The 24294-nt window shown below is 42.2% G+C and overlaps 1 protein-coding gene across 5 annotated transcripts in view; it reads left to right on the top strand.

Moving 5' to 3' along the window:
* SLC25A25 (solute carrier family 25 member 25) overlaps window positions 1–22712 on the top strand; it is a 41796-nt gene extending 19084 nt beyond the window's left edge. The window contains exons 1-11 of one of the 5 annotated variants that reach the window (XM_073600407.1): window positions 3088–3592; window positions 10577–10703; window positions 11423–11510; window positions 11749–11784; window positions 11915–12026; window positions 12734–12892; window positions 13715–13867; window positions 14539–14646; window positions 14728–14895; window positions 16633–16783; window positions 17106–22712. In XM_073600407.1, the coding sequence (XP_073456508.1) occupies window positions 3413–3592; window positions 10577–10703; window positions 11423–11510; window positions 11749–11784; window positions 11915–12026; window positions 12734–12892; window positions 13715–13867; window positions 14539–14646; window positions 14728–14895; window positions 16633–16783; window positions 17106–17290 (1467 nt within the window). In that variant the 5' untranslated portion in view covers window positions 3088–3412 and the 3' untranslated portion in view covers window positions 17291–22712. Of the gene's footprint in view, window positions 1–3087; window positions 3593–9021; window positions 9259–10576; window positions 10704–11422; window positions 11511–11748; window positions 11785–11914; window positions 12027–12733; window positions 12893–13714; window positions 13868–14538; window positions 14647–14727; window positions 14896–16632; window positions 16784–17105 lie in introns of those variants that run through there. The other 4 variants (XM_073600408.1, XM_073600405.1, XM_073600409.1 and 1 more) reach the window with 4 other exon arrangements.
* Window positions 22713–24294: the final 1582 nt, after the last annotated feature.

Below are 24294 nucleotides of genomic sequence, written 5' to 3'. Positions count from 1 at the left end.
TCTTGTTAGCTGGTCATCGCCTCCATAATTTGGAGAGCCACATAGTGTGATCCCGCACAGTTTCTTTTTGGTCTAGCAAGGAGCTGCATCGGGCAGCCTATAATAAATGAGTGGAACCGCAGCAGCCGTATAGATAACTGCACGGTGCAAGGAGACGGCTGCATGGCCCCCGCTGCTGAGACTTCCCACGAGCAACTGGATGCATTGAAAGCATACAATCCATTAGTTGAAGAAAAACTTTAAAGAAACAAGAACTAATTCGCCTAACATGCTATTCCAGTCTCCCAAAAAATAGAATATGAAAAAAAAATTCATCTTTTCATCTGGTTTCAGTACCAATCATAGAACATAGTGGATTAGGGCATAGGGTAGGGGGAATTTGAAGAGGTTGGATCAGTATTCAGCGAGCCGTGTTCCAATCTATTCCCCCCCCCCCCCCCCCCCCCTCCACACTCTGTGTGTTTTTTTTTTTTTTTTTTTTTTTTTTTCTTCTTAGGTGCTAAACCTTTCATAAACGGCTCTCCTGCAGCCCCCTAAATATTTACCTGAGCCCAATCTCAATTCAACACTGCCCGAGAGCGGCATCGCTACTTCTCATCTCCTCACAGGACATGGAGGCAGCAGTGGGAGCCATTGGCTCTTCCTGCTGTTGATCAAATCCTATGAGGTGGATGAAGGTTTTTGGCCAAGCCACGCTGTGGTATGTGATGGTGGCACACAGCCCAGCTCGGGATCAAGCCACAAGATCAGGGGAGATCTTCCAATGGACTCGCTTGTCCCTGAAAAAACTATCTAGGAGGGGACTTGTCTGTCCTTGGAGAGATTTCATCCTGTTTGCAGAGCAGGAAGTGAAGGAAAATCTCCTTAATGGGACACAAATTACCAAAAAAAATTAAAACCATCAGGTTTTAACCATTGCTTACTTGTTTTGGCTTTAAATACATTGGGTTATTTTGTAATAAAGTAGATTATTGCATTTTGTGAAGAGAGAACTTGGCTTTAGCTGCATCCTCTACCTTTTTAGAGGCTGATGGTAACTGAATTCTTTGAATGTCACTGCGACTTGGCAAGTGGCCGATCTGTTTCCAGCTCCTTTTCAGAGGACTGGCTTCCTGAAAGGGAAACGCTGGGCCTCATTTATACAAGTGTAGGAAAATAGTCGCCGTTGCCAGCTATTCATGTAGATTTCAGCTTTTGGCTAGACAGCTGGTTGCTAGGATCCATCACACTGTTTGATGCTAGATATTGCATCCTATTTCTAATCAAGGCTTTAAGAATGTATTTTGTGAAAATGATTTTTCTAGAGCAGTGGTCTCCAAACTATCTAATCAAAGGGTCAGGTTACTGTCTTTCAGAATTTAGGGGGCCGGACCATCGCCATTGGGAGTAGAAAAGGTCCTGACGTCAGTGGGGGGAAAAAAATGATGCCCCATTGTTTCAATGGGAGTAATTATGCCCCATTGTTGGTGTCAGTGGGAGGAGATGTCTTCCATCACTGGTGTCATTGGGAGGAATAGTGCCCCTTCATTGGTATCCAGCGGGGAGGGTGGGGGAATTATGCCCCATTGTTATCAGCGGATAAAATGGTGCCCCAGGGGCCAGATAAAAGCAAGCAAAGGGCCGCAAATAGAGCTTTCTTTTAATGGTATTTGATCACCTCTGCGATTGTGGGGTGTGGGTTTTTTTTTTTTTCTCTGGTTTCTGTTAAATTTTGTAAATAAGTATGTTTTCTTCAATGACGGGCAAAGATATAGCTGCACTGCTGGGCATCACTGATTTTATTTGTGCCAGTCAGTGCCCATTTGTGTGCACTGATTGGCATATGTTGTGCATTCACTTGCACATGTGGATGGCCATGGGGGATGTACCTGGCCATCCACATGTTGGGTGCTTCTCTGGTCCAGTGTGGGCATCCGAGGGGGGCTATGCTGATAAACAATCAGCACAGACCCCCATGACACGGCTGATCACGTGGTAAAGAATCTGTCAGAGGCTCTTTACCGAGATCGGTGTAGCGGTGTCAGACTGAACCGGTCCCTCCACAGCTCAGTGCTCCAGTGAGCTCTACTCGGGAAGCTCTGACAACCGAGTGATCGGCAGTGTTCAATCGCTCGGTTAGAGGTGTTGGGACAGATGTAGCATCGGACCCATGCTGCATCCACCTAGGCAAGTATAAATCTGCAAAAAAAAAAGTTTACTTTCTCTCTTAAAGCGGGATTCCGGCCTAAAAAAGCACTGTAGCTGCTGACTTTAAATAAGTACATACCTGTCCTGGGTGCCCGCGATGTCGTCCGCCCGAGGCCGACCCATCCCTCAGCTCTCAGGTCCCGGCACCGCCATCCTAGGTAAGGGAAACAAGCAGTGGAGCCTTGCAGCTTCACTGCCAGTTTCCTACTGCGCACGCGGCGCTCTGTGAATGGCCCCGTGGTGTTCTGGGAACACACACAGTTCCCAGAAGACAACGGGGCCGTTCACCGAGGAGCAGAAGATGCCGCGGAAAAGGAAGAGGCAAATTAGGAAGACTGCCTAGCAACAAGGGTTTATCAAGTTTAATTTTTTTTTTTTTTTTTTTTTTTTCAGGGTGGCCCTCCACTTTAACCTCCAGGGTTGCTGAGCAGTGAGCACCTCAGCAGCTGGTTCATAGATTGAAATCACCTTCTCTTCTCCATGCAGTGCTTCCAGGATGGGCCAGATTGATTCGCTGTGATGGTGCTGACCAACCAGAATCTATCTCGTGTATCCTGGAAGCACTGCATTGAGAAGAGCAGGGGATTTCAAATCCCCAGATTGCTGGACTGGCTGCCAGGTTTTTTTTTTCTTACATCACATAACTTTTACCTCATCACAAGTATCAGATTTTGTTACAGGGGTTTCAAAAACCTAAACACATTGACAGCATTTACTTTATGCTTCTCTTTTATGTATTTTATATAGGATAAACATCTATAGGAAATGAGTTCCACTTTAAGAAAAGCTGTGTCATCTCTGTAGCACAGGATGCTGTATAGATCACCCTAAAGCTGCAGTTTCCTCCTCTTGGACCATGAGTGATGCTGGAATTTCCTTCTGGCTTGCTGGATGCTGACTGGTCTGACTTTAGAGCGTGTTAATGTCCACAGCTGTGATTGGCTATACCCTGCTGCAGTGTGAATGCAGAGTCAGAGCAGCCGGCTTCAGTATTTTTGGTGTGAACATTTGCAGAGTGAGGGCAAGGCAGACTCCAGGTGTTAAACTGTATTGCATGATGCTTGCTGTACAGCTATATTCCTGCTCCTAATTCCAGTGTTCTATTTCTTTTTTGCTGTCTCATTGAAGCAGCCTTTGTTGCAGAGAACCATCCAGGTCTTAAAAGGGTGTATTTGAGGTTTCTTTCCTCAATCTTCACATTTCTTCTTTGCTAACAAAAGGAAGGATGCTGAAATCAGTCTGGGAGTTATTAGGCACGTATATTCCCTGGATAGCCTGCAAAGGCTCTGATGGTGATAATGTAAATGGTCCCTCTATTACGGAGGGGGCAGATGTGAAGGAACAGAGTGATGCTGAGGGCCAGATTGTCCTGATGGTGGTGGCACCCTGGAAGGAGCTGCAGCAGGTAAAGTTTTCTTGTCCATGAACCATCATAGCATGTCAGTGGATGCCACTCAGCAGAGGAGTATGGAAAGTCACAAAACTGCAAAACTGAGTGACTTTGAATTGGGAATGGAATTATTGCTCGGGGTGTACCTGCTGCCGTCTATAGAGGGCTTGGAATTTTTAGTTCCAGGACCACATCGAAAGAGGTTTAATTGCAGAAATGAATCTGATTTAAAGGGAACATGTCATAAGAGCTACCATTGCTGACCTCTTGCTTCCTCTTTCCTAATAACTCCTTGTGTTGGTACCATTTTAAATCACTGACTTAGAACAATGATGCAGCTCCAGAGTTCGGACTTCACTGGCTGCATGCTTGTTCTGTTACTCAAATTATTTGAAGCAGCTTTTTCTGAGGTTTTAGCAATGGTTTAGCATTTGTTGCTCATGACGTTTTTCCTTTAATGTATTCACCTTGCATGTCTAATAGTTATATGAAGTAATTCATAAACCTGTTTTATTCAGTATGCGTGGGCTGGGCAAACTTTGAGTCAGGCAAATGTCTTGCCTTCTGACACTAATGGCTTTTTATATTTGTCCTCTATATTTTGCTGCAGTATGCTCTCTTAATTGCATCCCATAGCCGTCCTTGAATTGCATTAAACACTAACATAAGAGTCTGCCTGGGCAGGTCAGTTCCTCTATTTTTCTGTCCTGCTTTTAAGGATGTCTTTTTGTGCTTGTACTACATAAATGCAGCATGTGCTTATCTTGCATTGTCAGTTTTTTGGGCCGCTTTCATTGCCATGTAAATTGAGTTATGAGCAAGTTCACATTTTATTAGCCATGTTTTGCATGGGCGAGGCAGCCTATTAGAGTGGGCTGCCGTGCCTCCTGAAATGCACGGAAAGGGTCCCTGCGCCATTTCTGGAATCGCAGCCCGCACGGGAACTGCATGTGCATTGCGGGTGTGATTTCCAGTGCATGCTGCGTGCTGTTAGGATTATTGGCACCCACATGCATTCATCGTGTCTTTCTGTGCGGGTAATTGTGGAAACAGGTGTGGACCTGCAGTGGAAATTGCCCACACAGATGTGAACCTAGCCTGAATGTCGTTGTGCAGTTTGTATGTGAGAGACTTGTAGCTGAGGAATGATTTATTCTGAACAAGGTCACATGTGACTTGATTCTCTGCATTCACTGTAGCTAAGCCTAAACTATTTTGACACCTTTCAGAGGTGAATGTCCTGAATAAGCAGCTACTGAGCTACCAGTGAAGCCCAATGGCTGTCACTGATTAGTCCTGGATTCTGAGCAGGTGGATATCGGGCTGCTGTTGAATAGGTTTCCTACATATAGGTCTTTACCCTGGGTGGTTCAGTATTTTTAGTGGGGCTTCTGTCAGTATATTTCTGTAATTTAAAAAAAAATAAAAAAAATCTAGGACATGTTGCGTATATTATCATTGATATTTTTAATTCTAATAAATTTATCTAAGTTCACTGCATGCTTGTTTTGGGTCAGTGACAGAAAAACAGTAGGACCAGAGGCAGTAGGCATTTTTGGAACATGGTGGACATTTTTGCAGTAATATAAAGGAGTGTTTTGTAACTTTGAGCCTTTTTTTTTGGTCATGGTCAGAATGTACCGGGCAGTGTGGGGTTGTTGGCCAGGCTTTAACATTCTTGGTAGCAGCATTGATGCAATACGCAGAGGACAAACTCACGTTGACCTCCGTGGTTGCGGATCTGATCTCTTATCTATCATTTGTCTAATCTTCATTAGCTTGCATCAGAGGCTTTATCTCCCAATTATTAACCATCCTTGTGTCGCATGATTTGCAGTCTGTTCCAGTACTTTTATAGAAGGTCCTTGTATTTAGATTACCTGCCTTGTGATGGGTCTGGTTCCAGATTGGATAATTATTCTTACACCCCCTGTTACCTGCAGTTTTTGCTGCACAGTTAAAACAAACCTGGTCACATTGTACTATGCAACAGCTGTCCCAAACAAGTCACAACCACTTATACATAAACTGTTAAGCATATTCTGTGGCTAAGTTTGGACATGTGGCAGTGCTTGCTGCCCCTCTATGAGCAGAAAAAGGAAGGGGGGGTGTACTTGTGCTGCTTTGCGGTTACGCTAAAGATGATCCATCTGTTGCATTTGGTAGTTGGTACCGCTGCCAAATGAACCCATTCAAGTGAATTGGCCAACAGCACAATGGTGTAGCATTTATTGGGTTAAAATAAGTGGGTAAGGAAGTGACCCATCACCGCAATGGATGGCGTTAAGAGATGCAGGAGTAACAGCCGCACGTACTGTAGTACCAAGAGCTGATAACTATACGAAAAGCAGGAATCCCGTACATGCATTGAAATTCATTATTGCTCTTTTCATTTGGATCACTTCAAGTTTCATATTAAAGGATGCATCTTATAAAGCTATAAAACAGTACATTTTGGTAAATGCCCAAGATCTCCCCACAGTTTCTTTATCTAGACCAGGGCTCTCTAAACTTTCATAAGCAAGTGTCCAATATACTGTCATTTAGGCTGGGGGGGGGGGGGCTGTACTGTGGCTAGTGAGTGTGGGGGGGGGGGGGGGGGAGCCCCAGCATCCATGTCCACCATTGGTTTTTAATGAGAGAAATGGTGCCCCATTATTGGTGTCAGTTAATGGAATAATGCCCCAAGGGACAGATACAGGCAAGCAAAGGGCTCAATCTGGGCCACAGTTTGGAGACCACTGATCTAGACCAAGGCAATCTCTCTCAGCTACAAGCATCATACATTTTTTTTTCATTAAAACAGCGACTAGATCAGGCTAACAAACCTCAATCTACATGTATGAATACCAGAAAAAAAACATTCGGTTGGCGATCAGGTGGAATCGGGAATCCCTTTCTCGAGTCAAATCCGCCTAATCTGCGTGTGGCATCCAAACAATTTATACAATATGGCTGCAAAACTCGCTAGACACGCCTACCACCTGTACCCAGGCCCCCATCCTCCTCCTGGTGATGTCATCTCTGTTCAGCCAGAGCTAGTGATACTCGGTCTATCTTTTGCACCATATTTAGGGTATAGCTTGGTATAAATGGGACCCCTCCCAGATTCCTGCAATCCACTGATTTGCGGGTGCAATGCTTTGCAAGCTTGCTTTTTTTTTCTTTTTTTTTTTTTTTTTTTCCTGCAAAGGTGGACCTAGTCTTTACATTTTTATTTTCACCAGAGACATGGTTCTATTACAACTGAATAGAGGCTAGAGCCACGGGAGGGGGCTGTGTGGCCATGACACGGGAGGGGGGGTGGCCAGAGAATGTAGATGCCCCTAGGGCCTTAAAACTGTGCCGAAAGGTGGCACCAGAGGTGTTTTTTTTTTTTTTTTTTTTTTTTTTTTTTGCTTGGATCAAAATAACTATGCATATACCACGCCTGTAGGAACCTGCTGGAAGCAGGCAATCGTAGTAAACGCTGCTGCTGCAGTGATCTCTGCTTAGCACGGTTGCCATTCAGGGATTCTGATTGGATGAGGTGGAGAGAATTCCCTGAATGGCACCCATGCTGAGCAGCCAACCTCCTGTGTTCTTAGTGCAGCACAGAAGATGCTTGGCACGGGACCAGCTTTCCCTGTTTCCTTTCACTGCGATTAATAAACTTGATGTATCATTGTGAGTTGTACTCAATATTGGTCGCACCTGCAGAGAAATCACATTGGTAGGGTAGATAATGAAACCAATGCCCACCTGAATTGACCTCTTACGTGTTTTAGTAGCCCCAAGACCCTGCTTTTTAATTACATAAGATTATTATTTTACTTGCACTGGTGTCCTCAGTCTATTTCCGGGGTTACTGAGAATGGCTTCTTAAGCTGATTGTATATACTTGAATCTGTTTTAAGCCAATAATGTACTAAATGTGTAGTTTGAACTTGCACAGCAGTAAAGCCTAAAAGCCTAATTGTAAGAAGCTGCTTGTTCCCTACTTCATGGAGTTTTCATGGCTGGCAAGAGATCCTCCAAGTTTGGGAAGGAGGGGGGGGGGGGGGTGGTGCTGGGTTTTTCTATGGAGTTTAGCCAAGCTGGGATGCTGGAAAGCACCCTTCTCCAGTAAAACGTAGGTTTTTTTTTTTTTCCTTTTTTAAATATTGTGTTCAGAATTTCTCTACGTATTTAATGTATGTTACAAGTCTGGTAAATGTTTCCTTTTCTGCATAAAAACTAATTCGCTCAAAATAAAACTTTTCTGTGCAGTCATACTGATTGGTGTGCCCATGGCAAGTAGGTGTTTATAGGTCCTAGCTTTGCTTTAGTCTGTACCCAGGCTGCAGTTATAGGCCCTTATGCCTGGTTCAGGTGCATTTGCCTAGTATGGCTATTCTTTGTCAGCACCCAGTACATTTGCATCCAGTAACTTGCACCCACATTTGTACCCAGTACATCATACGACATCCTTGACTTTGTGCAGGTATATCTGAATGATGGCTGTAGCGGCAGGCATCATTCAGATATACCTGCACAAAGTCAAGGACGTCGTATGATGGCGGGCAGGAAGTGGTTAAGAGGCAGAGGATTCAAATACACCTTAATAAAGAGACTAAGGGGTTGATTCACTAACACTGGAGAGTGCAAAATCTGGTGCAGCTCTGCATAAAAGCCAATCGGCTTCCAGATGCTTGTGGTTTGACAAAAAAACATCTGGAAGCTGATTGGTTTCAATGCAGAGCTGTGCCAGATTTTGCTCAATCCAGTTTTAGTAAATCAACCCCTAAAGATACGTTTTAAGGAAAAGCTGCTCCAAAAAGTAGGCTGCCACTGGCAAACCCCTCTGCCAGTTGGCTGTTTCTGAGCCTCAATACTTATGTCAGCGATGCAGGGAAGATTTTATTTACTGGTAGACATGTATAGAAAATATGGACAATAAAGGAACACATTTTAAATGTTTTGCATTTAGATGTATTATGGGGAGGTATTTTGTGTCCTCCTTTTGTGCAGCCTTTCTATTTTTTTTATTTAGTACTTTTCCTCTTTTTTTTTTTTTTTTTTTTTTTTCTCTATTGAACTTATGAGCACAGGCTTATTATAACAAAGCTCAAATATAAGATCTATTTATATATGTAAACAAGTGTCAGGTCTTTCCATGTAATTGTGCTTCTGAATATACACAACATTTTAAGCAATCCACCTTGTGATGTGTTCTATAGTTGGTCACCAGGGGGTCTTCTTTCCCTTTGCCCTGATAATCTTGTCAGCTGTTGTCCCATAGCAGCATTCCAGGGAGTTAATGTGTGTCAATTTATGCGGCTGGAGAATCCTTTGTCCCATTCAGTGACCTCGCTCCTCTGGGATTGGTCGGCTGTAGAAGGCTGGTTCTGCCAGTTAGGCAGACTTCAATGGGAGGGGGCTGGTCTGTATCGGCCAATAGAAGCTGAGCACAGGCACCTAGTCTTGTAACCTGCCGGTTTCAGCATTTACTGTGGAGCTGTAGAGGAGTCCAAAGAGCTGACGCAGGTGTAGGCATCTCCAAGATGCTTTGTCTGTGCTTGTATGTGCCCGTGCCGGATCAGTCGCAGGCAGAGTTTCAGTACTTTGAGTCCAATGGATTACCTTCAGAGCTGAAATCCATTTTCAGGCTAAGCCTTTTTATTCCATCTCAGGAGTTTTCAACTTACAGGCAGTGGAGACAGGTGAGCTTATGGCTGCTTTACATTGGATGTAGTTTTGTCTAGCTCATGTAATGGTGCAGGTGTATTTCACAAGATCTCTTGTAGAGCTAACATTAAAAAATCCTATTCCTTGGGGTGTCTTTTTTTTTTTTTTTTTTTTTTTTTTTTTTTTTGTTACATGGTCATAGCTCTCCATACAAATACCTGAAGTTATTTCAAATTGGAGGGGGATTGTGTAGGTTTGGTAAATGATCAGTTTTTTTATCGGTTTATATTGGGTGCCAGTTTTTATGAAGTAGCACTTGATTTGGTCACCTATTTCATATGTACTCCTTGTACAATTTTATTTTGTGCAAATGTTGACCATGCTGATTTGGCTCCTATAAAAGCTAAAATACCGCATCAGATTTTTAATTTAGGATTTGCTAAAACCCTGTAGTGATGGCATGAATTACAGCTGGGGTGTATGTATTGCTGCTTGTGGTTCCGACCTTACAGTAGTTTGGAGTGCTTCAGTGTCTATGGTTGATGTGATCATTTGCTTGACAATTAATAAAGGTGTGCAGGGTTCAGGGCTAGATTGTAATCTACAACCATGAAGTTAGCAGGTATTATTTTCCAGTAGAGGAATCTGTACATTTTGCTACAATTGGAAAGTATTTATATTTTTGGTGTTATTTCTTACCTGCTCTATGGTTTATTCAATTTACTATATTTGGTTTTTTTTTATGTGTAAAATGTACATAGTGTCTTTTGGTATGTGTTTGACATAATCTAGTTTAACAATCTTCATGAATCTGTAACATTATCCCCATTCATGATTATAGAATTGGCTTAAGGTAAACTGTGTGCCCGCTGGCCAGCATGTAATGTCACACACCCAGCTATCTTTAGCTGTCAGCACTCTGTGTCCTCTGATGGAGTCCTGTGACTGCAGCTCAGACAGTTTACAAAGGTCACTAAATCTCTGCTGATCTCGCTCATCCTCTGGTGGCATTGCAATTGGTGCCGATTAACCCATCAGCCTGCCCTGTGTACAACAGCTTCTCACCTAGTCAGTTAAAATCATATGATGTCCAATTTTGGGGGACACACCTTTCCATCATTGTTATAATCTAACCTTTTCAAGTCAAGTTTGCATAGTGCTGGCTTCCCTGAGGTGTGTTCTGTTCCTGTATGGCCCAGATAAATGATTTCTGTTTTGTAGATGGTTTCTGTAAAGTTGCAGCTTATGCCCTTTCCAGTTCTATCCTGCACTTTCCAGAGGCAGTATGCCAGTTAATGATGATCATACATACAGAATGACCGTTCAAATCTGTTTCTCCTTCTTCTGTAACAGAAAATAGTGAAAGCTGGAGATAAGGACCAGGATGGGCAGCTAGACTTTGAGGAGTTTGTGCACTACCTTCGTGACCATGAGAAGAAGCTCAGATTGGTCTTCCGCAGTCTGGATAAAAAGAACGATGGTAAGTAATGCAGGTTGTCTTACTGAGGGATCACCAGAGGCATAATGGTGAGGCAGCTTGCAGCTGCTTTTCTAACCTCACTTGCCAAGGAGTTCTCCTCCGTTTTTTTATAAATAGGTTTACTAAAGCAGTTTGTGTGTGTGTGCGCAACATCAGCAGCCATTGCGACTATGAAATAATACTGGCACAAAATATGGTGTCTGAACCTTGCACCCCCCCCCCCCCCAAAAGAGCTTTATTACACCTAGATCAGGCTTGCTGGCTGCTGAAGTTTACATTTCGTCATCCTAGTTGCATGTATTGAATTGATTTAAGATAGTTTTGTCAAGTCTTTGGCCAGGCTAAGATGGCATTGCTTTCTGTTTTCTGTGCTATTTTATTAAATGCATATCATTCTTGAGTACAAATACTTTTTTCAAATATACTGATAATAACCTCATCCATTGAAGTTGTAAATCGCAATCTGGCAGTTTAATATTTCAGTGGGCTCCATTAAAGTTCTGCAACATGTCGTCCACTTATGAACGTCAGCAGTCCCTGAGACTTAAGTCAGAGCAAGGCCAGGCTGGTAGACTTGGTCTTCACACAGGCCAGGTGGTTGAGGTTACGATCGCTTTGCCACCATCTGCTCAGACGTTGGTCGTTTTGGTTTTTGTTTTTTCCCCCTCCTTTTGATCTTAAAACAGGATTTTTATTTTTTTTTTTTGCTCCTCTTCTAGGTCGCATTGATGTGCAAGAAATAATGCAATCTCTCCGTGACCTTGGTGTGAATATCTCCGAGCAGCAGGCAGAGAAAATCCTTAAACGGTGAGTACACAAGATATACCTATTACAACCAAGTTTATCTTCAAGTTCTGTAGTCTGTCCTATATTGTGTAGACTCCTCCCTTCTTGTGTTTTCTCTTCTGGACAATATCTCCTCCTCCCAAATATATACAATAAAACAATGTAGTAATCCCAAAGTTGCCCACTAATACTTTCTGGCAGGGAGTAACTGTTTTATCTGTGCTGTCTTTCCTTTTGCTTCTGTCTGTGTGGCTGTCAGAATTAGGACGGGCCACCAATGGGGCCCTGTCGCCCAGTAAGTATGTTGTCCTCTTGTACCCTTCCCACTGTGTCTTGTGACTTGCTGTGCTTGTGCATGATTGCCTGCATTTGTGGTGTTCTTAGAAATCACTGACCTCCATGCCTTGGCCTTTTTTGTCTTTCAGCATGGATAAAAATGGTACAATGACTATAGACTGGAATGAGTGGAGAGATTACCATCTCTTACATCCTGCTGACAACATTCCTGAAATCATCCTTTACTGGAAACACTCTACAGTAAGTGAAAATTACTGTACTGCCTTGTCACTGCACACTTTGACCTGGTATTAAAATGCTTTTCATACTGTCAAATGGCATTAAGTATGTGTGTGGCGGAATGCTCAACATAAGCAGGGCTTGACTATTTTAGGGGTATTAGTCTGTGCTTTAGGGTTCAGCAATACGCCAAGTCTTGTATGACCAAGTTGTCAGCCAAGCCAAGGAGACGAGTTTTTGGTAAAATGGGTTCCCAGCTGTTTCTAGTGATTAGTGGACCATGAGCTAATAAACTATTCCTGTGCAGTAACAACCGAATGCTGTTGTTCACCTATTTGGCATTTTGCGGTGTATTAGAAATGTAACTGGCATCCTTCAGAGGACCTGGATGCAGGTCTAAGGAGCCCATGTCTTGTCAAACTTGCTGTATCTGCTATTAAGTGGGCAAAACCTAAAACTCCGGCACCAAATTGCATGCAGAGTATGACTGGTCCAACTCGGCCTGTGCTGGTTTGTTCCACCCCCCTGTAGCCTGAAGCTATAGGAACCGGATGTGCTTCCCTTTTTACATATCCTTCTGCAAAAAAATTATTTTACCAGTCTCGGCTAAAGTACTTGTAGGGAACAGGCATGACCGGCAGCTCTAAAGCTGCCTAGGGTAGAGCATGGTTTATACATACTGGCTGGATAGTGCCAACACTGATTCCATTACTCTGCTCCCTTTGCAGATCTTTGACGTTGGAGAAAACCTTCTTGTGCCTGATGAGTTTACCGTGGAGGAGAAACAAACTGGAATGTGGTGGAGGCATCTTGTGGCTGGTGGCGGGGCTGGCGCTGTGTCCCGGACATGTACGGCTCCCCTAGATCGGCTGAAGGTTATCATGCAGGTTAGTAGAATTTATGGGGCAATAGCACCACACATGTAGGTATTTTGACATAGTTAATGATGCAAGCTCTGTCACAACGTTCGATGCATTTTGTTCGCAAAGGCAAAGAATTGTGTAATCTTGGTCAGAGATCAATGCAGGAATGCTGAACTTTGTCCTGCACATTATGAATGACATCTGCCTTTTAGCTCACTGTGTGCCAAAGAGCAGTACAGGTTCTTTCTTTGGCATTCAGCCATTTTTGGGGTTGAAATTTGTGTAGAAAAGATCATATGAGAAGCTTTGTGGCGGCTGTATTTTAGTGCAGTAGGATCCTTATGCTTGAGGTTTCCTTTTAGTCAGAACGGCTTTACAGGCCTTATGTCGTTGCTGTCCTAATCTGCTGTGCTGCGTTTTTAATCCGTTAAAACGTAAAGCTTGCGTTAGAAATAAGAAGGAAGACCTAACCAGGATTGGCGGGGGAAAAAACCTGCTATATTTAAAAAAAAATTCTTAATTGGTAAAAAAAATTTTGCTTACTAGTGTTTTGTTGGAGTTCTTTCAACTCTGTGTGTGGACTGAGTAGCTTTTACTTGTAATTGGCTTATTACCATCAACGCCAGCTCCAGGTCCATGTGTTACAGTTGTTAATCATGGTTTTCTGAAAGATGTATTATAGCAGTGACGCACTAGCAGCTGAGCAACATGTCTTTAGATGAAGTACTGTGGGTTATTATGCATTCCTGCTGAGATTACAAAGTCCTCCACAAAAAAAAAAAGCAGTATCCATTGTGCTGGGATTAGAAGTGATTTCTGAGCACATGCCTCGTGTTTCTCTTGCAGGTCCACGCTTCACGCAGCAACTCAATGTCCATGGCAGGGGGCTTTGCGCAGATGCTCCGTGAAGGAGGCTACCGCTCACTGTGGCGGGGAAATGGCATTAATGTCATTAAAATTGCTCCAGAGTCTGCTATTAAGTTTATGGCTTATGAACAGGTGAGTTTGTCACAATCTGCTATGTAATAATGCTGGCAGAATATGAATATATTTGAATGCAGAGTGCAGACAGATTGAGTCAGTTTTGCGTAGACTTGAGCATTCTTCCAATGTTAGAAAATGAGGGTGCTTCACCTAGTGCTTACTGTTTAGAAACCTACTTTATTAAAAACTCACATGAATCTGTGTACAATGTTACCAGTACCTATACAGGGGAATTGTCTTGTTCCATACTGTGATACGTTGTGCAAAGATCCATGTGTGTTGTGGGGGTTTTATTTTTTTTTTTTAGTTTTTAAATCCTTGTTTAACAGTAAGCACTGAGGTATATTTATAATTTTGACACACTTCCCTAATATACATATGAAGGAGACAAATGTTTAAGCAAGGTGATGTGGTACAGTTTGATTTAGGCACATTATACACAGTGAGTAGATCAATCACAATTGGTTTATTTTCAGATGCTCATAATCGGATCGTAGTTTTGTCACATGTATAAGTAGAACCGTGGTAATTTGTAGGTACCTAGTATTTGATTTACTTTGGGATAGTGTGAGAACACATTAGCGTGTTGGCAAGCTATCTACTATTGCCATGAAAGTGTGGTAGAATAAGTGTTTTTTACTTTTTTTTTTTTTTTTTTTTTTTTTTTTCCAACCTGCTTTTTCCAGATTAAACGTTTCATTGGGAGTGACCAGGAGATCTTGGGTATTCGTGAGAGGTTGGTGGCCGGGTCTCTAGCTGGAGTGATTGCCCAGAGCAGTATATACCCCATGGAGGTGAGGACATGAGCTGCTGGAATTGTGATCCAATCTGTGGTTGTGAATTTGGCACTTATGCACTTTTCTTAATGGTTGCAGGTTTTGAAAACCAGGATGGCTCTGAGGAATACTGGCCAATATCAAGGGATGTTGGACTGTGGCAAAAAAATTATGCTGAAGGAAGGGATGTCTGCTTTCTACAAGGGATATGTTCCCAACATGCTGGGGATTATTCCTTATGCTGGCATTGACTTGGCAGTATATGAGGTAAGCCACTAAGGCCCTATATTTATAATGTGGCTGTAAGAGGAGCAAATGTACAGTGCCTTGAATAAGTATTCATTCCCCTTAAAATTTTCCACATTTTGTCTTGTTAAAACCAAAAACGTAAATGTCTTTTTATTAGGATTTTATGTGATGGACCAACACAAAGTAGCACATAATTGTGAAGTGGAAGTAAAATTCTTAAATGTTTTTTACATTTTTAAATTTTTTTTTTTAATGTGAAGTGTGCATTTGTATTCAGCCCCCCGAAGTTTAATACTTTTGTAGAACCACCTTTCACTGCAATTACAGCTGCAAATCTTTTTGGGGATGTCTCTACCAGCTTTGCTCATCTAGAGTGACATTTTTGCCCATTCTTTTTTGGAAAAAAGCTCAAGCTCTGTCAGATTGGATGGTGAGTGTCTGAACAGCCATTTTCAAGTCTAGCCACAGATCCTCAATTGGATTTAGGTCTGGACTTTGACTGGGCCAGTCTAACACATGAATATGCTTTGATCTAAACCAGGGGTCTCCAAACTATGGCCCTCCAGTTCAGGAACTACAATTCCCATCATGCCTAGTCATGTTTATGAATGTCAAAGGTTTACAATACCTCATGGGACGTATAGTTCCACAACAGCTAGAGCAGCGTTTCTCACTTCCAGCCCTCAAGGCTCCCCAACAGGTCATGTTTTCAGATGAAACAACTGTGGTAATTACTAAGGCAGTGAAACTGATCAAATCACTTGTGTAAAATAATGGAGAGCCTGAAAACATGACCTGTTGGGGAGCCTTGAGGACTGGAGTTGAGAAACACTGAGCTAGAGGGCCGTAGTTTGGAGATCCCTTGTAGCTCTGGCTGTATGTTTAGGGTCGTTGTCCTGCTGGAAGGTGAACCTCCACCCCAGTCAAGTCTTTTGCAGACAGGTTTTTTTTAAGCTTGCCCTGTATTTGGCTCCATCCATCTTACTGTCAACTCTGACCAGCTTCCCTGTCCTTGCTAAAGAAAAGCATCCCCATGACATAATGCCACCACCCAGCCTGTCAGTTTAGGTGGACGGCCATGTCTTGGTAGGATTGCAGTTGTGCCATATTCTTTCCATTTTCGGATGATGGATTGAACAGTGCTCCATGAGATGTTCAAAGCTTAGGATATTTTATTATAACCTAACCCTGCTTTAAACTTCTCTAACTTTATTCCTGTCTGGTCTGTTTCTTTGCCTTCACGATGTGGTTTGTTCACTAAGGTTCTCTAACAAACCCCTGAGGGCTTCACAGAACAGCTGTATTTATACTGAAATTAAATTACACACAGATGGGCTCTATTTAGTAATTGGGTGACTTCTAAAGGCAGTTGGTTAGATTGTATTTGGGGGGTATCGGAGTTTAAAGGGGGCTGAATACAAATGCAAGCCACACTTTTCAGATATTTATTTGTAAAAAAAAAAATAGAAAACCATTCAAGGAGTGTGAACACTTTTCAAGGCACTGTATCTGCAATTTTTGGGATTTTGCACAGGTGAATCCAGGCTTTGGCTATTCGCTTAACCATTTACCTATACATTGTCCAATACCAACATTATTATGACCGTACTTGTAGAAATGCCCAGCTTTTCCCTTTATTTAGTAATGTTAGTAAAACACTCCTTTTATTATAATCTGCTTTAATGAAACTTTTTCTAGGCAGTGATATTGTTTGTAGAAAGTTTCTAATCCATTTTATTTCATCTTTCTTTGAAGACTTTGAAGAATGCCTGGCTAAGTCGTTATGCCACAAGCAGTGCAGACCCTGGTGTCTTTGTGTTACTGGCCTGCGGGACCATATCCAGTACATGTGGGCAGCTCGCCAGCTATCCCCTAGCTCTGGTCAGGACACGCATGCAGGCACAGGGTGAGTACACTTGTCGATCTGACAGGATTTGTATGTGTAGGAACCTCTGCATATGTCCAAGCTAATGATACAAGTGCGCACGCCCCATATATCGGGTCGTGTGCGTGTTTTTTTCTTTAAGTCATTTTAACTGGTGACAGATTTGTTTGGAAATGTGTAATTTTTACATTACTCATATATGCAGTCATTTTTGTAGGGAAACCTTGTTAATTGCAGTAGTGTGTGGCATGCTGTCTTGGATCTCTGTACTAACCAATTTATCTCTGGTTGACCTATTTATAAATTTTTTTTTTTTTTTTTTTTTTTTTTTCCCCCTCTGCAGCTTCCATTGAAGGAGCTCCACAGCCGACTATGAGCAGTCTCTTCAAACATATTATACAGACTGAAGGAGCTATTGGACTGTACCGGGGTCTGGCCCCCAATTTCATGAAGGTGATCCCAGCCGTCAGCATCAGCTACGTTGTGTACGAGAACATAAAGCGCTCACTGGGTGTTACTTCGCGGTGATGAGAAGTGGATGTCATGCTATTGCTGGACATTTGGACTACATTTTTGGGGTATAACTCCCTGGATGTTAATTGTCCTGTCTTCATTCTGTGAATGTGTTTAACACTAAAGCAATGGAGTAAAGCTGTGATAAGCCCAGAAACAGGATGTGAGGCCTCTGTGCTAGGAACTTCTCACCTAATCGAAGACTGGTCTCATTCCATGCCCCTTGCTTAGGGGGACCAGTAGCATCTTCCACGTTGGAACTGTTTACATTTTGTTTTTTGTTTTTTGTACACTTGGCTCATTTTATGTATTGAGCTTATGTGGCAGCATGAGTTCTCTGAATGTACTTAATTATATGTAATGTAGCATGCATATCAACCGTGCTATTGCTGAGGCAGCAGTCAGAGATGAGGACATATAACTATGCAGGGCTACTGATTCTCTTGTATGGGCTTTGGGCCTGGGCAGCTGACTAGCTGAAAGAATTGGATTGTGGACAAGGAAAGTGATTGGCGCAACAACAAATTAACTGGAACCGATCTGCCTGATGGTTCTGAAAGCAGACTTCTCCACTTCTCCTTCTAGCTTTCAGCTGCTGCAGGAAGAGCCACATCATGGACCTGTGTCATATTTACTGGCCTCTTCCTTTTCTGAATGAACACAATGAGTGATCAGTACTAATCACTCACTATGTTGATAACTGAATCATAGTATACGGTTTACTATGCATCAGTTTGTGAATGAAAAGTGAGCCTCAATACAGATATGCCCTGTTCAGCTGCAGTGCTCAATTTATTTTTGTCTATTTATACCCCTGATATTTGACCAAAGTCCAAAATGAAGGGCTCATTCACACAGGTTCTCTGGGCCATACAGTGTGAATAAGTGGTTTGTTTGGCTTGAGCTGCCTGTTACTCTATGGGGATGCAGCGGCTATAAGGAACACAGATGCAGGTCCTAACTTGTTAGGCGTGGATATCTGGTCCCGAATGCACACGGTCTGTTCAGTGCCATACACCTGCACCCACACTACTGTCAAACTGGAACATGTGGCTGTTTGTACAGCTGCTGTGTCCCAATAGCGTAACATAGGCTGCCTGCAATCCAGCCACAAACAATGCACAGTGCCCACATGACTGAGCCTGGGTTCACACTAGCGCGATCTCAGATTGCATGTGATTCGCACCCGCACTGCAGGTGCCGATCACATGCGATCTCTGAGCGATGCAAGTTCAGCTATACAGTTGTATGGCTGAACTCGCATTGGATTCGCACAGAAAATCGTGCAGGGACTTGTTTTTCCCCGCACTAGAATCTAATTGCATGGGTGTTCTCACCTATGCGTTCCAATTCATGTGCGAGTTCAGTTCGCACTGGGGGGTGTCACAACTTTGTTAATGACACCTGCAGCGGTTTGCACAAGGCAGTGTGAACTGCCTGCGGGAGAGGAGTGATGCGGGAACCGGCACTGGAATGGCGCAGATTCCTGCATCGCACTAGTGTGAACCCAGGGTAGACCTCATTCACACAGTTGTGTACTCAAGAGGGTTTTTTTTTTTAAGTTTAGTTAGAATTTTGTAAATGGTGTTACATTTGTGTCCACAAATTGATTTTAGTGTATTTTAGTATTCACTTTTTTTTTTTTTGGATGGGAAGGCTGGGGCCTGTCTATTCTAACAGCAGCCCTGACTTGGCCTGGCCCAAATTCCAGGCAGCCAATTCCCATCATTCTACTGAGTTCTTTGTAATTTTGATTGGATGAGGCTCACGAGCATCTGCTTGGATTACAAAATTGGCACCTCCAACAGGTCCCTGACCCGCTAAGACTCACCTCTGGCTTCTTAGCTGCCTCACAGCTGTTATAGCATTTTACTTTAGTAAAGTAACCTAGCAGCAGCACAGTGTCTTAAGTTTTGCAAATGCTGTTGTCCCACACAAGACCATAGTCTGTGTCCATCCAGGGCAGCGTTTGCTTGCACATTCCTCCTTTTGTGTGTTGTTTTTCATGGTTTTTACTGCATAGCTTGTATATTTATTATATATTTATTTAAAAAGAAAATAACTGATATTTTTACAGATGTTTAATTATAGATATAGTATTATGGCCTTTTTATTTGACTAACTTGTTTTTATTTTTTTGCTGAGTATACAAGTGTCAGACCATATAGTAAGCAGTTGGGGTACTTTGGTCAAATACAGTCGCCTCTGCCCTGGTCTTCTGTTCTTACCTAAGAGCTGCTCCCTTCTGATCAGTGGACTCTAACCTGTTGGGAGGGGGAAGTAGCTGGCGTCACGTTTCAAAGTCAGTGCTTGTTAGTAGGTTTTGAGGTCATTGGGAGCAAAGGAAATGTTTATGGGATCCACAAACAGATAAGCATTCTGTTTAGACCTCAAAAAAAAATTGCACTTTAAATAGGATGTGAGAATAAAGAGTGAATGGTTTGGTACTTTATACACTCCCCCCTTTTTTATTTTTATTTTTTTTATTTTTTAGGTTTGGTCCACTTTAAAACAAACATAATTAGATATAGATATTGTTTTAAGTAGATGCTGGTGTCAAGTCCTCTCATCTTGGGGTTTCCATTGGTGCCATTTGTACCCTTTTTTTGAGCTCCCTGCTCTCATCTGCTGTGCTTATGACAAGGACATATTTCTTCCTGTTAATTTAATTAGACAATGTCTACTACAGCTGGAGACTTTATTCGGTTTTGGCAGCAGAAATAGAGTAACTTACAGAATGACCTTGGTACTAGAAATCCCAAGAAGTGGAGAATTAAAAAAAAAAACAACTTTTTTTTTTTTTTTTTATTAAGCAGGGTGGGTGTACATACATACAGGGGTGTATTTTTTTTTTTTTTTTTTTTTTTTTTTTTTTTTTTTTTTTTTTACAGAAACTCATAGATCCCTGTAGCCACACAAGCAAAGTGGATGTGGGGGTCTTACCTCCTCTTGTCAGAATACTAAAGTCAGGGCTGCAAATTCTGGTTTTCCAGCATGACTGTTCAACTGAAGCTGGTCTAATGACTGGTTTCTGTTGAAAAGAGGAGTACACATACCAAAAGCTAGCTAGTTCCTGCTGAATCATCTAACTTTTGCTACATGTGTACCTAGCTTCAGATTTTTCATAGTCAAAGAAAGTAAGTGCATAACCACATATAGTATATCATTTGAAAACCATATTGTACCAGCCAGTTATATATAGCATTGTATGCCAGGTTATCATACATGCCTAATAATAAGCCCATACAATGAAAGTGACCTCTTAGTTTCAACTTGTATGTGTTGATACGCCAAAAAAGTATTAACCAAAAACAAGATAGTTGTGCTATTGCTTTAAATAAAAACAACTTGGACAATTAAACATTACAACTTTAGTGATAAAGTGCATTAAACTAGACGCAAAAATAGTCTGGCGTATTTTGTGAAAACCAGTTGCTAACATTCCACTGTGTACACTTCAGTTTTCCAACGCCGCCACCTTCTTAGCAGGTGATTTGGTACTGAGGTCAATTGCACTTGTGTGTAAATGTGTTTCTTAGGCAGGCTCAAAGATGGATGTCATCCCCTCCATACCACTTCAGGATCAGATCACAGCAGCAGTCAGCCCAGGCGTTCTCTCACTTTGGTGGGCAGCTGGTGATGTTACTCTTAAAGCACAGTAACTGCCTGTCCAAATGATCTGGAGAACAAAGGCGATACAGTGCAATAACTTTTTCTAAAGTTGCTTAATGTAGTAAAGATACTTGCAAACAAGGTAAAACTGCATGTAGCATCAACGCAATGCTCAATCCTTGTGTGAGGACATCCCTAAAAATTTGTTTTGTCACACCAGACGTCTTCACAGGACAGGAACTGCTGGCAGAGCAGACCACATTGTTTCTCCTCCATGTAAAAATCCTCAGGCACCAACTGGAATGTGGTGAAGGCATCTTGTGGCTGATGCTGTGTTGTGGACATGTTTGGCTTCCCTACATTGGCTGAAGGTATACATGTGCCTTTTGTAAAGTTTTATTGGGCAATAATGCCACACATGTAGGTATGTGGACGTTGCTTTTTTTTTTTTTTTATAGGGGGAAATGTTCAGGATTGATTCAAGCTCGATCACAACTTTTCATTGCACTGTGTTCAAGAGGGCAAGGAGAATTGTGTAATTGCGGTCAGAGATAGGAGGAATGCTGAACTTTGTTCAGTGCATTTATGAATGACATCTGCCTTTTCAACTCACTGTGTGCTATTTAAGAGTACAGGTTTTTTGGCATTCAGCCATTTTGGGGTTGAAACTTGTGTAAAAAGGACATATGAGAAGCTGCGGGGCAACTGTAGTTTTAGTGCAAGAAGGATCCTCATGTCGTCCCTTAAATTTTAGGCTTTTCTTACAAACAAGAAAGCAGACATAGCCAGTGATGGGGAATAAATGTTATATTTAAAGGTATTTTTCAATGCGTAGAGAAATTGGTGTACTACTTCTAATGTATTTCAGTTTTAACGCCTTCGTTTTTCCCCTGGCAAAAGTGCCATATGTCTTTGAACAGCATTAGTAGCTTCTTCTGGTAATCTGTTGGCTTATTGCAGTCAATTCCAGGTCCATGTGTTGCAATTATTAATGGGTTTTCTGAAAGATGTATTATAGAAGTAACGCACTAGCACTCCCACTGAGAAAACAATGTCCATCACAGGGGTCTTTGTGCAGATAGGTCATGAGGAAGGCTTTCGCTCACTGTGGTGGGGAAACTGCATTAAAATTGCTCCATGTTGTGTGAGTTTGCTATACTCTGGCAGTATTGTTACACAGGAGCAGATCATGCCATAGGTGGATGCAGACAGTTTGAACATTACTGCTCTAATACTGAAAGTTACATAGGATGTTAATTATAAACAATTTCATGAAGGTGATCCCAGTCATCAGCTGCATTTCTGATTATAAGAACCTGAAGATCACACTGGGCATGACCTGGCAGTGATAAGCAGATATTGTACTGCATTCTTGGTGTAAATCCCTGGATTGTATGTGCTTAACACTAAAAACGGAGTAGCATTATAGTGGTCATCCAGCACAATCAAGCAATGTGGTTTTGCCTTATTAGTATCTTAATGATTTTGGAAAAGTTAATCTACTATTGCACCTTTGTTCTTCTCCGTGTCATTATGGGCCCATTCTGTTGTGATTGGTGGGGGTGCTGGTGACAGCTCCTGGACTGATTGACAAAGTGGTTTGAAGGGGATGACCCCCATCTTTGAGGCTGCCTGGGGCATGTGTTTATACACAAGTGCTATTGACCTCAGTACCAGGTGGTCAACTCATCTGATCCACAAAAGGAAGCAAGAATCAATGCAAAAAAAAGTCAATGTTAAACCTGCCTGTTGTAAACGGAATGCTTGTCTAGGGTCCGTTTAATAAAGTTCTATATATTGTAATAAACAACATTTTTGGTTTCTATTTGTATCTCTTGTATAAATTACCCCTGCAAATTCTCAGAATTCTGGATTGAGTACAGTACTTGCCTCACGACACCTTATCTCCAGTCTCTCCTACCTAGAACCGGATCAACCAAACTCTAAACTAGCCTCCCCAAGCCTTGGAAATCTTAGATGTAGCTGGAAGGAGCTGCCTGTTGAACATTAACTAGCAGGGAGTGGAGACTTCATGAGAATGAGTTGGCTAAGGCTGCAATGCTATAACCAATAAGAGTACAATTTACTGCAATACTTTGTGCTTTACCATCTGATTTTCTCAGTTATGGGCCTTTTCTGATTTACAAGAAAACTTGAAGCTAAACAAATACTGATTAAACCTTCTAGATGTTCTGCCTCAGTCCAAATTGACAAGGCTGTTGGTCATCTTTTTTTTTTTTTTTTTTTTTTTTTTTAGGGTTATAATCTTAGGTTTTGATTTGCTGTTGTCTTTGTCTGGTCATTGGGACAGGAATGAAGGGGAATTTTTCTTGCACAGGATCACACATTGCAATTTTAGCAGAATGAGGATCAGAAGTCTGCCTAAGGCCAGTGGGTTTTTTGTGTTGACCCTGCATATTATACAGGATTTATATATCGCCAACATTTTGCGAAGTGCTTCTCAACATGAGGGCAGACAGTACAGTTACAATACAGGAGGAATCGGAGGGCCCTGCTTGTTAGAGCTTACAATGCAGGAGGGAGGTTGTTCCTGAAATGGGGGGGGGGTGTGCAACAATATAGAGTTTTGGTGCTGTGAAAGGCAAGGTCAATTTTAATTAAAAATCTTGGGTATGCCATTTATTACAGGTACAGCACTGTCAATTTACGCAGTGCTTTACACACATTACATTCACTATGGGGTTTGCAACTTAAAGCTCAGTTGATATATGAACACTCCTGCTTTAGAATTTTCTCCCCCGCCCCCCCAGTCTTCTCACTATACAGTACACACTATTCTGCTTACTGATAAAGCCACCATTGAATGAATGCCAAGTATGGACAGGCAGCCCTAACATGAGTAAGGGAGAGAAGGAGCTCTATTCCTAAACTAGAATAATCGTGTATTTGAATGTTTGCGACTTTTATATCTTGTATTGGTATCTGCATAGTGATAGAGCTGGCCTTACATTATACAATTTTTCTTTTAGATTTAACAAAATCATAGAATATGGTCAAACCTTTAACCATTTTAATTTATATGCAATCCAGCAGGCCGCTGCACTATGTAGTTGAAGGTAAATCCAAAGGAAATTGAATAAGAAAATTGTATAATGTATGGGTTTGGGGTCCCCCCCATTATACTTGGGTGGATGCAGCATCGGTTCCCCAGCATCTCTGCACTGAAAACTGACCCATCGAACGTTGCCGATGGCTCGGTTCTCACAGCTCTCTAAGCAGAGAGCTGCTTGCTCGATCGGCGTCTCTCCTGCTCTGCTCCTCCACGCTCAGAGAGACTGCCATCAGTCCAGACACCTGGCGGATCCAGACTGTCGGGATGACATCAGTGGAGAGTGAACTTCAGACCGCTCTCTGCTGAAAACGGGTCACAAGAGTGTAAAACTAAT

The sequence above is a fragment of the Aquarana catesbeiana genome, linkage group LG09 (assembly GCF_042186555.1).
Source record: "Aquarana catesbeiana isolate 2022-GZ linkage group LG09, ASM4218655v1, whole genome shotgun sequence".
Classification (NCBI taxonomy): domain Eukaryota; kingdom Metazoa; phylum Chordata; class Amphibia; order Anura; family Ranidae; genus Aquarana; species Aquarana catesbeiana.
Note: the sequence above shows the minus strand (reverse complement) of the source record. Positions and strands in the feature narration are given on the sequence as shown.